This window comes from Schistocerca nitens, chromosome 4, assembly GCF_023898315.1.
Source record: "Schistocerca nitens isolate TAMUIC-IGC-003100 chromosome 4, iqSchNite1.1, whole genome shotgun sequence".
In the NCBI taxonomy this organism is placed as follows: domain Eukaryota; kingdom Metazoa; phylum Arthropoda; class Insecta; order Orthoptera; family Acrididae; genus Schistocerca; species Schistocerca nitens.
Window position 1 is genome coordinate 27,184,152 of NC_064617.1, and position 16,753 is coordinate 27,200,904.

At 44.4% G+C, this 16,753-nt stretch overlaps 1 protein-coding gene across 1 annotated transcript; it reads right to left on the bottom strand.

The window, feature by feature from the left end:
- Positions 1-2,262: 2,262 nt before the first annotated feature.
- On the bottom strand, positions 2,263-3,498 carry LOC126251396 (craniofacial development protein 2-like). The gene has a single exon (XM_049951795.1). The coding sequence runs from the start codon at positions 3,496-3,498 to the stop codon at positions 2,263-2,265; it is 1,236 nt and encodes a 411-aa protein (XP_049807752.1).
- Positions 3,499-16,753: the final 13,255 nt, after the last annotated feature.

Genomic DNA, 16,753 nt, shown 5'->3' on the forward strand with positions numbered 1-16,753 from the left:
CGTTGAGGGACACACTTGGTCTGGCTCCTGCCCTTCAGCCTGTCCGGCATGGATGACCCTGCTGGCAGCTACGCTACCTCTGGCATAGCCCTCCGGATCCAGAGCACGCAAATCTCCTCACCCGCACGGACAGTGCTACGTTAAGGCGGTGTACCCTGAGGAGGAGTTACCTCTATAAAAAAGAGGTAATGTCAGAGAAGGATCATTCATTACAACTTGCAGCAGTAGCATTCAATAGCCGTTCAGCCATCCTCCATACGTGAATGTAACAGGAACTATCCACAGTATGTAACACAGTGGGGATTACCCTCTCCCATGGACATTGCAGTCGTCGTCGGCTGATACTCGTGTCCGAGTTTTCATTTCTCTCCTGAGATTTCCTTTGTCACGGTTCATGCGTGGAAGTGTCGTTGATGGCTTAGCAATCCAAACCTAGCGTGGAACAGGCGGCCACAGACATTACAGCTGATGGAAGGCGGAGGACGTGACTGAGCCTGGAGGAGTTTGCGTCTCCAGCGTTTGTCATTCTCCATTCTTCGACGTTCCAGCTCAAAGTTTTGAAGAGCATTTGAGGTAACTGAGCGCCAGCGACTTCGATCTTCTGCTATTGTGGTCCGGTTACTCGGATCGATGTTCAAGTTTTTCAGTTTTATCTTATACTGATCCTTATAACGTTTGAGAGGGGCACCTCGTGGCCTTTTACCTGTGCTCACTTCGCTGTACAGCATTTGGCGTGGAAGTCTGTCATTTTTCATCCGCTGGATATGTCCGACCCATCTGAGTTGATGCCCAATAATGAGAGCTTCCATGCTACATACTTTTGCTTTCTCAAGAACAGCCGTGTTGGATATGAAGTCATCCCATTTCAGGTTCATAATATATCTTACCTCCTGTTCGTTGAAGTGTTCTAGTTTCTTCAGATAACAGCAATATAAGGTCCACGTTTCGCAACCATATAGCAGGGTGGAAATGACCACAGCTTTGTACACCATCAGTTTGGCGTACAGTGTTACGTCTTTATTCAGGAAGACACGCTTTGTAAGACGTCCAAATGCTACATGGGCAGCACGTAATCTATTCTCCATATCTTTTCCAGATGAGCAGTTAGATGACAGTATGCTTCCCAGGTAGAGGAAATGGTCCACTTGTGCCAAGGGTGTATCATAAATGCATATGCTGAAATCAGGAACGGAGGAGCTAGGAGATGGCTGCGCCATCACGTCTTTTGAATATTGATGGAGAGACCAAATCGTTCGTACGCCCTGCTGAAGGAATCAACTGTAGGCTGCAACTCTGCAGGTGAACGAGCTGGAGAAGCATTGCCATCAGCATACTGCAGCTCTGTCACACGAGTGTTACTGGTGAAACTTTTTGAATGGAGTCTGGACTGGTTGAATAATCCTCCATCGAACCTGTACTTTAGTTCTATTCCTACATAAAGCATAGCTGCCATATAGAATGAAAATAATGTAGGTGCAAGAACGCATCCTTGTTTAAGCCCACTTGTTATTGGGAATTCACCAGTTGCTTCATTCTGGCAGAGGACCTGTCCAGTCATATCATCGTGGAGAGCTTCAATCAAGTCAACAAAATGTTCAGGGCAGCCGAAACGTTTTAAGACCATCCACATTGCTTCTCTGGGAACTGTATCGAAGGCCTTTTCTAGATCGTGGAAAACAAGGCTTTTGCTGTTCTCTGCACTTCTCCTATAGTTGTCGTGCACGGAAAATCATGTCAATTGTCCAAGGTCGAAACCCTTATTGAGACTCAGGTAGTACAGTCTCTGAAAGTGTCTGGAGGCAATTTAAAAGGGTTCTTGCAAAAATTTTGACAGTGACAGAGAGCAGAGATATTCCTCGGTAGTTACCACAGATGCTTCTGTCGCCCTTCTTGAAGATGGTGACAGTTGCGGAGTTCTTCAAGTCAGCTGGTACCTTGCGGGTTCCTACATGAGTGAGAAGAGTCTAGTTTTTAGAAGCAAGCCGCACCCTCAATAAGCTCCATCGGGATGCTGTCAGGTCCAGGAACCTTCCCAGGTTCTTGAAAACTTAGAGGATCAGCCATCCAGGGTTGTGGAGGGTGCTGTTGGACATTTTTGAGAAAATCTCCAGCGGCAGTAGTAGGGCGGTTTCACAGTGAGCTGAAGTGCTCTTTCCAACGATTTAAGATGTTCTGACTTTGAATAAGAATGGTGGAGTTGTCAGCAGCTTTCATTGTTCCTGATGAGGAGCGGATAGGTCCATACAGCTCTTTAATACCAGCTTAGAAGCGACACAGGTTGCTTGCATCGGAAGGATTTTGGAGTTCTGTGGCTTTCTGTTGCCACCATTTGTTCTTGATTGCTCGTATTTCACTTTGACATTTCTGCTTGAGTTCTTGAAAGTGTGCTTTCTTTTCTGGGCAGGACTGATCTTGAGCAAGGGATAGGTAAGCATCCCGCTTTGCATTGATGATAGCTTGGATTTCTCCATGGTTGTCATCAAGCCAGTCACTTCTTCTCCGTGCACTAAAAGCAACAACATTCTCAGCAGTTTCTTTGATGATGTTCTTTAATGTGGTCCATTCTGTTTCGACAGCATCTGTGGTTGCTGGAGCTTTGTTAAGTTGTACATACAGTATGTCTTGGAAGTGTGAGCGAACGTTTTTGTTGTTCAGGTTGCTTATGTTGGATTTTCTGCGTGGTGGGTTTGAAAAGTGGGATCGTGGCTTGCGATACTTTGATACTCTCAAACGGCTGACTAAAAGTCTATGGTCAGTCCAGCACTCATCGATGTTTAGTGTTGCTTTTGTGCTCAGAATGTCTTTCTTGTCACGCTGTCGAGTAATAACGTAGTCTATAAGATGCCAATATTTGGAGCGCGGGTGCATCCATGTGGTCTTATAGCGGTTAGTCAAGCTGAATTGCGTATTGGAGATGAAAAGCTCGTGCTCAGCACGTAGACCAAGATGTAACAACCCATTTGCATTGCAGTTTCCGACCCCTTGTTTACCCAAGACGTCTCTCCAAAAACCGTTGTCCCTTCCCACTCTGGCATTGAAATCACCAAGTAAAATTAATTTATCTTTAATGGGTTTCTTAGAGAGAGTACTGTTCAGTTGGTGGTAGAACTGATTCTTTGTGTCTTCATCACTGTCTAAAGTAGGAGCATATGCGGAGATGAAGGTGAGGAAACTGTCTGAACCAATGGGTACTCTAAGAGTCATCAGCCTTTCATTAATTGAGACAGGTGTAAGTCGAAGATCTTTCACTATTTTCGTTTTTACGGCAAATCCTGCACCATGGATGCGTGGTTCCCCTGCATCCTTTCCCATCCAGAAGATGGTGTACCCTGAACGTACCTCACTAATGTGTCCCTCGCCTGAGAGTCTTGCCTCACTCAAGGCAGCCGTGTCTACATCTAGCCGGGCTAGTTCTTGGGTGATAAGAGCGGTTCCTCTCTCTGGCCTGTAATTGTTCACGTCCCGGAGGGTCCTGACATTCCATCTCCCTATTGTCATAATCGTTTCATTCTTCTTTTGTTTACGTCCGCAGTATAAGGAGTGACCTACTGGGTGTGGATTCCCAGCCCGGGTCAAGTGTGACTTCCGATGTTTAGCCCATATTTTCTAGGGCCTTCCCCATTCAGGGTGGGCAGCGGTCATCCTAAATAGGCCTGCCCAGTCGCAGATGCAGGACCGGATTCCCGAGTAGCCACACGGGTTCTCAGGAAGGCGACCATCACACACCTGCCGCCAGTGTGCAGGTCCAGACTAGTGGCTTCCAGCCTCACTCGGAGCCTGCCACCATCGTCCTCATCCCATCGCCATTGGTCTTTAGAGAAAATGACAGGAGAAATTGCCATTTGAGTGAATTTGTTTAAGGTGGATTACAGCTTGCGAGGAAGTGACCCACACACTATGACTCTGGAACGATTCATCACGGCACATATGCATGTGACATGTGACTTCAGGTACCAGAACTGCAACGAACTGCCGCGAGCTCAATGAAGGCTGAGCGGCGCCTTTACAGCCAGTTCGTCTGGCATGATTTCTTCCGCCTCCACGATCGTTGTGAACCTGGGATATAAGATTCTTCTTCCGCTCGCTTCGTCGTTGGGTCGAAGGGCAGATAATAGATACTAGAAAGGAAAGTGAAAGACACCCTTGGGCCTCGGAAACCTAATACCGCTGGGGTCCTGTAAACAACAGGAGTTGGCCAAGGGAGGCCGGATATGAAAGGAAACAGGAGAAGCCTGACACAAGTAAGTGGAAGTAATGCCAGGCTTAGCTAAGGGCCCGTGTGGTTGCCACCCACATACTCCCAAGAGGGAGCCCCCTGCGGAGACGTTGCCTCAATTCGTGCAGTAGTTCGCTGAGAATACGTGTTGACATAACTGCACGAATTGAGGCAACGTAATGAGACGGATCATTGAGGAGGATGTATTTTGTTTTTCGCAGCTGACTTCCACAGAGGGTACAAATTGTGGTACGCCTGGTCGCGGAGCTTCCTCAGGGCTGCAGAACTTTAGGAGCCATCGCTGCTCCGCGCCTGTTTGGGTCTTCAGTAGCAGCCGGTGCCGCGGTCGCCGTAACTCCCGCCAGCAGAGCAGCGGCGGCTGTGACTGAGCGAACAGCGGCTCCGCCCCATAAATAGCCGGCGCGCTGGCGTATGGCGCGGCGCGCGGTAGCGCTCTGCTGATAAACAGACTTCTAATTACCGAGGGGCGGCTGCAGCGCAGGATACCGCCTCCTGCCGGAGCGACGCACTCACTGCGTGCTGTCCGGGGCGCTCTCGTGTAGACTGTGTGCAGCATAACATGGGGGTCGAGAACAGGCGGTCAGTGCGCTGTAGAGGAACTGCCGCCCTAAACAGTTATCTACGTTCTTGTTTCCTGTAAACAATAAATGGAGGCACTCCATGCTCACACTTGTGTGGTTATCATCCACTAGGGTCTAGTCACTTCTAATTAGGACAGATGTAAAAATTACCGAACTATCAGTTTAATAAGTCACAGCTACAAAATACTAACGCGCATTCTTTACAGACGAATGGAAAAACTGGTAGAAGCCGACCTCGGGGAAGATCAGTTTGGATTCCATAGAAATGTTGGAATACGTGAGGCAATACTGACCCTACGACTTATCTTAGAAGAAAGGTTAAGGAAAGGCAAACCTACGTTTCTAGCATTTGTAGACTTAGAGAAAGCTTTTGGCAATGTTGACTGGAATACTCTCTTTAAAAATTCTAAAGGTCGCAGGGGTAAAATACAAGGAACCAAAGGCTATTTACAATTTGTACAGAAACCAGATGGCAGTTATAAGAGTCGAGGGGCACGAAAGGGAAACAGTGGTTGGGAAGGGAGTGAGACAGGGTTGTAGCCTATCCCCGATGCTATTCAATCTGTATATTGAGCAAGCAGTAAATAAAACAAAAGAAAAGTTCGGAGTAGGTATTAAAATCCATGGAGAAGAAATAAAACTTTGAGATTCGCCGATGACATTCTAATTCTGTCAGAGACAGCAAAAGGATTTGGAAGAGCAGTTGAACGGAATGGAGGGTATAAGATGAACATCAACAAAGGCAAAACGAGGATAATGGAATGTAATCGAATTAAGTCGGGTTATGCTGAGGGAATTAGATTAGTAAATGAGATGCTTAAAGTAGTAAAGGAGTTTTGCTATTTGTGGAGCAAAATAACTGATGATGGTCGAAGAAGAGATATAAAATGTAGACTGGCAATGACAAGGAAAGCATTTCTGAAGAAGAAAAACTTGTTAACATCGAGTATTGATGTAAGTGTCAGGAAGTTGTTTCTGAAAGTATTTGTATGGAGTGTAGCCATGTATGGAAGTGAAACATGGACGATAAATAGTTTAGACAAGAAGAGAATAGAAGCTTTCGAAATGTGGTGCTACAGAAGAATGCTGAAGATTAGATGGGTAGATCACGTAACTAATGAGGAGGTATTGAATAGAATTGGGGAGAAGAGGAGTTTGTGGCACAACTTGACTAGAAAAAGGAATCGGTTGGTAGGACATGTTCTGAGACATCGAGGGCTCACCAATTTAGTACTGGAGGGCAGCGCAGAGGGTAAAAACCGTAGAGAGAGACCAATAGATGAATACACTAAGAAGATTCAGAAGGATGTAGGCTGCAGTAGGTACTGGGAGATGAAGAAGCTTGCACAGGATAGAGTAGCATGGAGAGTTGCATCAAACCAGTCTGAGGACTGAAAACCACAACAACAACAACAACCTAAAAATAATTCCGCTGAGATTGCGACTAAAGCAGCGATTTAATTTCTCCTGACTTGTTAACCATTTGTAACTTTCTGACATGCCTCACGATTGTCGAATTTTGATTAAAACCTACAGTTCTTTTGTTACACTGTAAAAATTTGCTTCTCTTGGCAAGATGCTGCGGAGTTTAGACAATGTTACATCACTAACACGTGCAGACACAGTTGTCAGAGAACTGTGAAACACCGGTTTAGTAAGTGAGGAACTCAGAGAAAATATGCTCAACAACTTATGAAAAAGCACATCCTATATGCACAAAGAAACATGTAATGTCTTCACGTATGTTGCTCCACAGCATTTTTCGTTTCACCAGCTTCAGATGGCCATTAAAAATTACATTATTTCATATAAAAAAGACTGTAGTTACTGGAATAACTTGGAGGATAATGAAATTTCCCATAATAACCATATGGCAAAATTCTCTCATCTTCGCATGATATCATTTCCCAACATATCGCTTCGATATCTGAAACCGTTTATGAAAGGTGAGGAATGTTATGGATACGTTGTTCTGGCTCTATCACTGCCCTGTTCGATCGCGAAAGGGTGTGCTACGTAAGATCACTTTTCTCGGTGACAGATAGACACCTCCACCCAAGGCAAAGAAAATTTCAGTATGTTAGATAAATATCATACAGAGCAACATCTTACGTAATATACCGGGTGATCAAAAAGTCAGTATACATTTGAAAGCTCAATAAACTACGTAATAATGTAGATAGAGAGGTAAAAATTGACACACATGCTTGGAATGACATGGGGTTTTATTAGAACAAAGAAAAACAGTGTTCCCAAATTAACCGACAGATGGCGTTGGACAGCAAAACGTCAGTGTCTGCGCATAACAATCGTGTATAAAAGGAGCTGTAATGAGAGAGAGAATCAGATGCGCCAGCAGTTGCAGCATGTTGACGTTACCTGAAAAGCCGCTTTTAGTGAAGCTGTGAATGGGGAATGTGCTAGTTCAGCGTTACGATCCTATCGCCGTAGGAAGGGGATTCGAACGGGTAAAGGTCCGTTGACAAATGCAGCTGTGGCGAGAATGATTTCAAAGTTCGAAGCCACGGGTTGTTTAGATGATAGACCCCGTAGTGGCCGACCGAGCACAAGGCGTAATGCTGCTGAGACAGTTCAGGAAGAAATGGAGACTGTAGCGGGTTCGTCTACGCACGGGGAAACCAGCGCTCGTGCAGTCGCGCGTCGCACCGGAATTCCATACACTACTGTTTGGTTGGCACTTAGGCGTACCCTCCGATGCTATCCGTACAAAATCCATCGGCATCATGAACTGTTACCTGGCGCTTTAGTGAAGCGGAGGGCATTTGCGGTGTGGGCGTTTCAAAAGACGGCGGAATGTGACGATTGGTTGAGTAAAGTGTTGTGGACCGACGAAGGTCATTTCACGCTCCGAGGGTCTGTCAACGTCCACAACTGCAGAATTTGCGCTACCAAAAATCTTAGAACTGTCGTGGAAACTCCATTGCACGACGAGAAAGTCACAGTATTTGTTGGATTTACCACATCTACGGTTATCGGGCCTTTTTTCTTCGAGGAAATGCGTGATTCTGGTTTTGTAACTGCTACCGTGACGGGTGAGAGGTACGCCGATATGTTACAGAATCGCATCATCCCCAGCCTGGCTGATAAACACCTGCTGGAACGTACGACGTTTATGCAGGATGGCGCTCCACCCCATATTGCTAGACGCGTGAAAGATCTCTTGCGCGCCTCGTTTGGTGATGATCGTGTGCTCAGCCGCCACTTCCGTCATGCTTGGCCTCCCAGGACCCCAGACCTCAGTCCGTGCGATTATTGGCTTTTGGGTTCCCTGATGTCGCAAGTGTATCGTGATCGACCGAAATCTCCAGGGATGCTGAAAGACAACATCCGACGCCAATGCCTCACCATAACTGCGGACATGGTTTACAGAGCTATTCACAATATTATTACTCGACTACACCTATTGTTGAGGGATGATGGTGGACATATTGAGCATTTCCTGTAAAGAACATCATATTGTTCTGTCTTACTTTGTTATGCTAATTATTGCTATTGTGATCAGATGAAGCGCCATATGTCGGAACTTTTTTGAACTTTTGTATTTTTCGGTTGTAATAAAATCCCATGTCATTCCAAGCATGTGTGTCAATTTTTACCTCTCTATCTACGTTATTCCGTGATTTATTCAGTTTTCAAATTTATACTGACTTTTTGATCACCCGGTACACCAAATGAAGAATCATAGCGACAACTGTTTTTCATTTCAGTCCTTTTTTTAATTTTGTGCAATGCCTCACTTAATTGCAAATATCACAAATACTGTGACCATTAACGAAATAACGGTCACGTCAACATAAAGCTTAGGCCTAAAGCTGTAAATAACGCAAAAATGATTTCCTTATCGAAAAGTTTCTGTGAAATCGTTTAAGAAAAATTACAGAGTGTGCTCCCCGATTCTGTCATCGTTGCGCCAGCCGGAGTGGCCGTGCGGTTCTAGGCGCTACAGCCTGGAGCCGCGTGGCCGCTACGGTCACAGGTTCGAATCCTGCGTTGGGCATGAATGTGTGTGATGTCCTTAGGTTATTTAGGTTTAAGTAGTTCTAAGTTCTAGGGGACTGATGACCACAGCAGTTAATTCCCATAGTGCTCAGAGCCATTTGAACCATTTGTCATCGTTGCAAGTCGCCAACAATCCGAAAGCAGTTAAAAAGTCTTGGCCTCCCCTTCTGAACAAAAGGAATGAACTAGCTCAGCGCTTTAGACGAAAATTTGTCACTGTGCATTGGCCACCGCATCCTGAGCAGACTCTGTTGTGCGAAACGGAGTCACTGCAGCAGAGCTGTAGGATAAACCAGCTCTAAGGATACCGAGTACTTTTGAATGATCGAAAAACCGAATTTCTTATAACTTTATTAAATTTAATAGTCTTCCCAATTATATAGAATATGTATATGATTGGGATTTAAACTAGAAAGTAAATCTCATGAGAATCATTTTAGAGTTGGTGATGTGTACATAGCCATGCTGCCTTCAGTTCAGTTACAAAAAACCACTAGTATTTCGCGAAATAATTTGACTTTTCTTCCAGGAATTATATTTCGGATATGCATATGATGGCAACAAAATTCCTTTCCTGGACGCATATCTCAACATCTTCACTTGTGTCATGTTTGATTTGGTGAAGTGTTTCGTTTATATGCTACCGATGGTTTTCTGAATAACTGCTAAGCATATTTGTGGGTGTAGATATTCTATTTTGTGCAGTGATGGCTACATTAGAAGTTTTGACTAACTCGTATATACAATGTGGCGTTAGTATGAAAGACAATTGGCTTGCCTGTGTCAGCGTATGGTTGCAAGAAACTGAAAGATTCACTTTTCAAGGCATTGCAGAAGCGAGGAGTGCTACAAACAATACCAAGAGGAGGCTAGAAGATGAAGAAATGCTGCAGAAAGATTACTATGTTTCACTAATTTGCTAAGGGGCAATTTAATGTAACTCATGTAAGTGTAAAATCACTAAAAGTTCAGCCCATGAATTCACTGTCATCAGCATTAACATTCTTGAAACTGATGACAGCAGCATCAGCATCCACAGAATTGTTGACATCGTCATGTCATTGCCATGTGAAAGGCACCCTCCTCCACCCTTACCCACCTGCCTTCTACCTGTGGCTTTTGGCACTACATATGTGCATCGACGTCATCAAGCTCTCACCAGTTGCGCCATGGCCTCAGAGTGCTGACGTTTTAGCCACTGGTGTGTAAGTCAAGCCTCCCCACGCCCACCCAGTTAGCCTAGCGGTCTAACGCACGGCTTTCTGGAGTGGGAAGGAGCGCCTGCTCCCTAGCATGAATCCGCCCGGTGGACTTGTGTCGAGGTCTGGTGAGCCGGCCAGTCTGTGGATGGTTTTTAGGCGGCTTTCCATCTGCCTCAGCGAATGCGGGTTGGTTCCCCTTATTCCGCCTCAGCTACACTATGTTGAGCAAAGAAGAAGTTTCTGAGAATATAGTTTGGAACACAGTATTGTATGGTAGTGAAACATAGACTATGGGAAACCGTAATAGAAGAGAATCGAAGCATCTGAGATGTGGTGCTACAGACGAATGGTGAAAATTAGAGGGACTTATAATGTAAGTAATGAAGAGGTTCTGCGTAGAATGGGGGAGGAAAGGAATATGTGGAAAACACGGACAAAGAGAAGGGTGATAGGACATCTGTTAAGACATCAGGGACTGAATTCCGTGATATTTGAGTGAGCTGTAAAGGGCAAAAACTGTAAAGAAAGACAGAGATTGGAATACATCCAACAGATAATGGAGGACGTAGATTGAAAGTGCTACTCTGAGATGAAGAGGCTCCGACAGAAATTCGTGGTGGGCCACATACAGTCTTCCCTGTCGATAACGCCACTTGACGTATGGAGCCCGTTCTTCTTGCGACGGTATATTCTCGTGATCAACGCTGCCAACTATCATATACATTGGCTATGTTCCAACTAAGTCTCTCTGCAGTTTCGTGGATGGAACATTCAGATTCTCACAGCCCTATTACACGACCTCGTTCAAACTCAGTGAGATGCTGACAATGGCGTATTTGTCGCCTGAAAGGCATTCTTGAATAACATCAACTCACCACACCTTAAATATAATGTAAATTTTAATAGCATCCTCATAATGGCGCTGCTGAAAATACATCAATTTTTAGATGTAGAAACATGGCTTCAAATGGTTCAAATTACTCTGAGCACTATGGGACTTAACGTCTGAGGTCATCAGTCCCCTAGAACTTAGAACTACTTAAACCTAACTAACCTAAGGACATCACACACATCTATGCCCGAGGCAGGATTCGAACCTGCAACCGTAGCAGTCACACGGTTCCGGGCTGAGCGCCTGGAACCGCTCGGCCACCACGGCTGGCGTAGAAACACGCACGACTCCCTCTCGGTGTTGTTATGTGGCTTTACGACGACTGTATCTGGGTGCTGTAGATATGCATTAACGGTCTCATACGTTAGAGTATTTTTCCAAAGTGATATCGCTGTTAGGCGGCTTGCATTTCTTGCCGTCCCTACACACATCTGTGTCTACTGAGTCAGCGACTGCTAAAAGCACTGAAAAAATACTTTAGCAAGTCCCAGTTTGGCAGGACGCACAGTCTGTGTACTGTCGTGTGTAAGCCTCCACCTATAGAACTATGCAACTGTTGTATTAATGCAGCAGAAGAAATATACTTTGTTCACTACAATACCATCAAGCAACTATGTTGTTTACGTCTTAAGAAAAAAAGAACCAGGGTATCAACTACAACTGTTACTACATGTCTGTAATCTTAATTAATTAGTGATGAAATGGAGACATTTTTGAATCATGTCTTTCATCATGTGGCGATCTACATCGTGTGTTAATCTTCGATTTGTAACCACAGTGTCCACCCAGCACATCAGAAGAAGGGTATATTGTATTATTGCACTGCTAGTGCATCAAAATGACGTTAGCACGTCGACGTATCTCTCTAGTCAAGTGTAACCAGCCATAAAAGGTGGATGAACACACAATAATGCAATAATAAAGGAACTGATAGAATTAGCTGCATGATGTTACTATATTATATATTCTTTGCGGTAACTGTATGGCACCTTTTAATGTGATTAGGGGCACTGCCACTATTGTAGTGTGCTCTAGAATGAAAGACAAACTTTTACTACCCAACAAAGAATAAATGAGTTGTCTTTTAGCACTACAAACCATGATCACCGTCTGTCTTTTACATCTTACTATAAAAATAAAAGTTCCGTGTATTCCACCTGTCACTAGTCGCCCTCGACAAACGTTTAGGAGTCTCGTTGTCGACGTCATTATCGTCTCGCCTTCAAATTTGCCTGCTCAATTCCCCACTGTAGTCTTTCCTCCAGAGAGGAAAGCAAAAAGTCATTTTATAATTCATGTCTACCCTGGAATACTGGAATAACGTGCGTCCTGCAGGCATGCACTCTTACAAGTTATCGTAGACAGAGATAGTGCAGCACCAGACTGTCACCAGACTGGAGATGCTGTGTCGCTATCTGTTCCTCTACACGCCAGACACGCCGTATGCACGCAGAGATGTTACTATCCTTGACGACACTTGTCAGATACCATGAGCGGCTCACATGTGTCTTCACACCTGTGCACTCGTTCCAATATAGCGATATGCAAATGAAATAAGCTGTGTTTATCGGGACATGCGCATACTTTTGGCAGAATCGGTAAGTCTTGTATTTGCAGGAAAAATGTACAGAAGTTCGTAGTATCCTTTTGTAATGGCGCTGCATCATTATCCACAAAAAGCTCCCAACATCTTTCAATCCGACCTGGTAAGTTCCCCATTCTGACGAACAAATCCTGTATTTTGAGCATAACGCATCACGAAAAACCGAACGTGTCACGCAGATGGTAAATAATTATAGACTGGATCGAACATGACGGATAATCAGGTTTTTTTTACGAATGCATATTCAGATTAGCATAGCATGTTGGAATGTAACACTATTGTATGTATAATGGTTTCTACTGTACATCTACATCAAAATTCCTCAAGTCACTTGACGGTGTGCGAGGGAGATACTTCTGATATCATTAACTGACCCCCTTCCCTATTCCACTCTCGAATGGTGCAGGGACTGTGTTACATACACTATTACAAAATTTTAACTATTGTACATGGACATGTATTTACCTCAATAAAATGAAGATCCTATCCAGCTACCTTGCTCGATCTACTATTCCTCCCCACGGAAACCGCCACTGCAGCCGTGATTACTAACGCACGACTTTCTGATGACGCTCGCCTCGAAGGTAATCGGTTCGAATCCTGGTCATAGAATTAATTTGCCAGCGTATGGCCAGCAAGGCCCTCGAGGTGGTGGCGTGAATTTCGTGATTTTCAAGCCGTGTTGCAATGTCCTGGATTAAATTCCAAGTCCCTCCACAGAGCAACTTACACCGAATAACGCTGTTGACTGTGATTCGTGTTTACGTACACCTTGAAACTGCACATTCTGCATTCACGGAATCTGGACTAATTCTCTATCTCCAAGTCAAGTATTACTGTCGGCAAGCCTCTGTATACACTCGGATGTCACGAATTTTCTCACTATGGTCATTTCGCGATTATTCATCAAATGCATAATATATTAGATACTTTTGTGTCGTTTAGTGACAAATGGAGTGCACCGAGGTGACAAAAGCCATGGGCTACGTCCCAATATCGTGTCGGACCTTCTTATACCCGGAGTAGAGCAGCGCCTCGACGTGGCATGGACCAAACAAGTCGCTTGAAGTCGCCTGCAGGGGTATTGAACCGTGCTGCCTCCACAGCCGTCCATAACTGCGAAACTACAAACATACCGCCGTTTGAGTCTCGTACAGATTCCCGTATGGAGGACATAGTGATAGACAGCCCTGGGGCTGTGAAGCAGCTGAATGGGTTGAAAATAAATAAATCGCCAGGTCCTGATGGGATTCCAATTCGGTTTTACAGAGAGTACTCTACTGCATTGGCTCCTTACTTAGCTTGCATTTATCGCGAAGCTGTTGCCCAACGTAAAGTCCCGAGCGACTGGAAAAAAAGCGCAGGTGACGCCTGTATACAAGAAGGGTAGAAGGACGGATCCTCAAAACTACAGACCAATATCCTTAACATCGGTTTGTTGCAGAATACTCGAACATATTCTCAGTTCGAACATAATGAATTTCCTTAAGACAGAGAAGTTGCTGTCCATGCATCAGCACGGCCCTAGAAAGCATCGCTCCTGCGAAACGTAACTCGCCCTTTTCTCCCATGATATCTTGCGAATCATGGATGAAGAGTATCAGACGGATGCCATATTCCTTGACTTCCGGAAAGCGTTTGACTCGGTTTCCCACTGCAGATTACTAACTAAGGTACGAGCATATGGGATTGGTTCCCAAATATGTGAGTGGCTCGAAGACTTCTTAAGTAATAGAACCCAGTACGTTGCCCTCGATGGTGAGTGTTCATCGGAGGTGAGGGTATCATTTGGAGTGCCTCAGGGAAGTGTGGTAGGTCTGCTGTTGTTTTCTATCTACACGAATGATCTTTTGGACAGGGTGGATAGCAATGTGCGGCTGTTTGATGATGATGCTGTGGTGTACGGGAAGGTACCGATCTTGAGCGACTGTAGGAGGATACAAGATGACTTGGACAGGATTTGTGATTGGTGTAAAGAATGGCAGCTAGCTCTAAATATAGATAAATGTAAATTAATGCAAATTAATGGGAAAAAGAATCCCGTAATGTTTGAATACTCCGTTAGTAGTTTAGCGCTTGAGACAGTCACGTCGATTAAATATTTGGGCGTAACATTGTAGAGCGATATGAAGTGGGACAAGCATGTAATGGCAGTTGTGGAGAAGGCGGATAGTCGTCTTCGGGTCGTTGGTAGAATTTTGGGAAGATGTGGTTAATCTGTAAAGGAGACCGCTTATAAAACACTAATAGGACCTATTCCTGAGTACTGCTCGAGCGTTTGGGATCCCTATCAGGTAGGATTGAGGGAGGACATAGAAGAAATTCAGAGGCGGGCTGATAGATTTGTTACTGGTAGGTTTGATCATCACGCGAGTGTTACGGAAATGCTTCAGGAACTCGGGTGGGAGTCTCTGGAGGAAAGGAGGCGTTCTTTTCGTGAATCGCTACAGAGAAAATTTAGAGAACCAGCATTTCAGGCTGACTGCAGTACAGTTTTATTGCCACCAACTTATATTTCGCGGAAAGACCACAAAGATAAGATAAGAGAGATTAGGGCTCTTACAGAGGCATATAGTCATTTTTCCCTCGTTCTGTTTGGGAGTGGAACAGGGAGAGAAGACGCTAGTTGTGGTACGAGGTACCCTCCGCCACTCACCGATGGTGGATTGCGGAGTATGTATGTAGATGTAGATGTAGCAAGTGTTGCCGCTGCAGGGTTCTCTGCAGGAATTGATCTCCCGATGATGTCCCATAATTGTTCCATGCGACTCCTGGCGCATAATCAGAGTGGCCAATTCGCTCCAATTTTCCACAATGTTCTTCAAACCAGTAGTGAATAGTTGTAGTGCAGTGACATGGTGCACTGTAATCCGTAACAATTCCATCGTTGTTTGGGATCGTGACGTCCATTAACGGCTACAAATTGCCTCCAAGTAGACGAACATACATTCAATATACACATAGTCCACACCGTTATGGAGCCACCACCAATTTGCACAGTGACTTATTGACGATTTGAGTCATGGCTTCCTGTTGTCTTCGTTACTCACTATCTCTTCCGTCAGCACTTCCAACAGAAATCGGGACTTATCCGATAAGCCCACGGTTTTCCCGTCGCCTAGCGTCCAACCGATTTGATCACGAGCGCAGGAGAGACACCGTAGGCGGTCATCTGTTGCCATACCCCGTCAACGCCAGATTCCACCACACTGTCCTAACGTCTCACTTCGATACAATGGGACATGTTATGATGTGAGTTGATGCAATGCAGCGCGACACAATGCTGATATGACATTGAGAGCAATGGAACAGAACTTTGATAATGAATAAATTCTCAGAAAAATACGAAAAAAATCTGAAGTAATACATTTTGGAAAATATAGATAAAGAAACGAAAATGGGTGATAAATATGTAAAACTGCTGAAGAATGAGAGTACTAGCATATCTGCATGGGTGTGGTCTCCACTGGTGCCTTGAATAATGAAATATTAAATTCTTATTAAGAAATGGATCTCAAGTAATATCAACTAATATAATTCGTTATTAAGAAACAGACGCATCCTGATCCTCTTTCTATACTGCACACCAGCAGAGTTAACCCCATCAACACAAGTGCCCCAGTTATAAAGATGAACATTGGAAGAGGTGCTTGATCTGGTCCAGGGAGGGATTGGGGAGGGAAGCGATGGGGTGGGTGTTCCCAGGTGACCTCAAACAATTCTAAGTGTTTCCCTGTGGTGTGAAGAGTGGGGTTGGCTTTGAATATAAGTCCTTTAAATATGTACCCTGACTCCATATGTCTAAGATGACACCAGATGTGATAAAAGCGTTATATTGGTCTGTATGTCCACCAAATAACTACTGTTCATTCAAATAGCGTACCTGAAAATCCTGTTATTTTGAGATGCATGTCCCTTTAAATCTAGAACATACACTGCTGTCCTAGCCACAACACTCAAAAAATTGTAATGCAAAGGCACGCCTGCCAGATGCACTTACTTACACATCCACCAATTCTTTTTAGGCTCACACATATGCATTTTGTTTTATCCTATCAAATTTACAAATTTCTGATTTGTAGTCCTCAATATTTCGGTTTTCCCAAATTCAGAATTTGGAGAAACTAAACACTTTTACGAACAATACTATGCCATTATTGTTGTACACTGTCAAAATATATTACCACAACATGTGTGTATTGTATATTTGTGTATGTA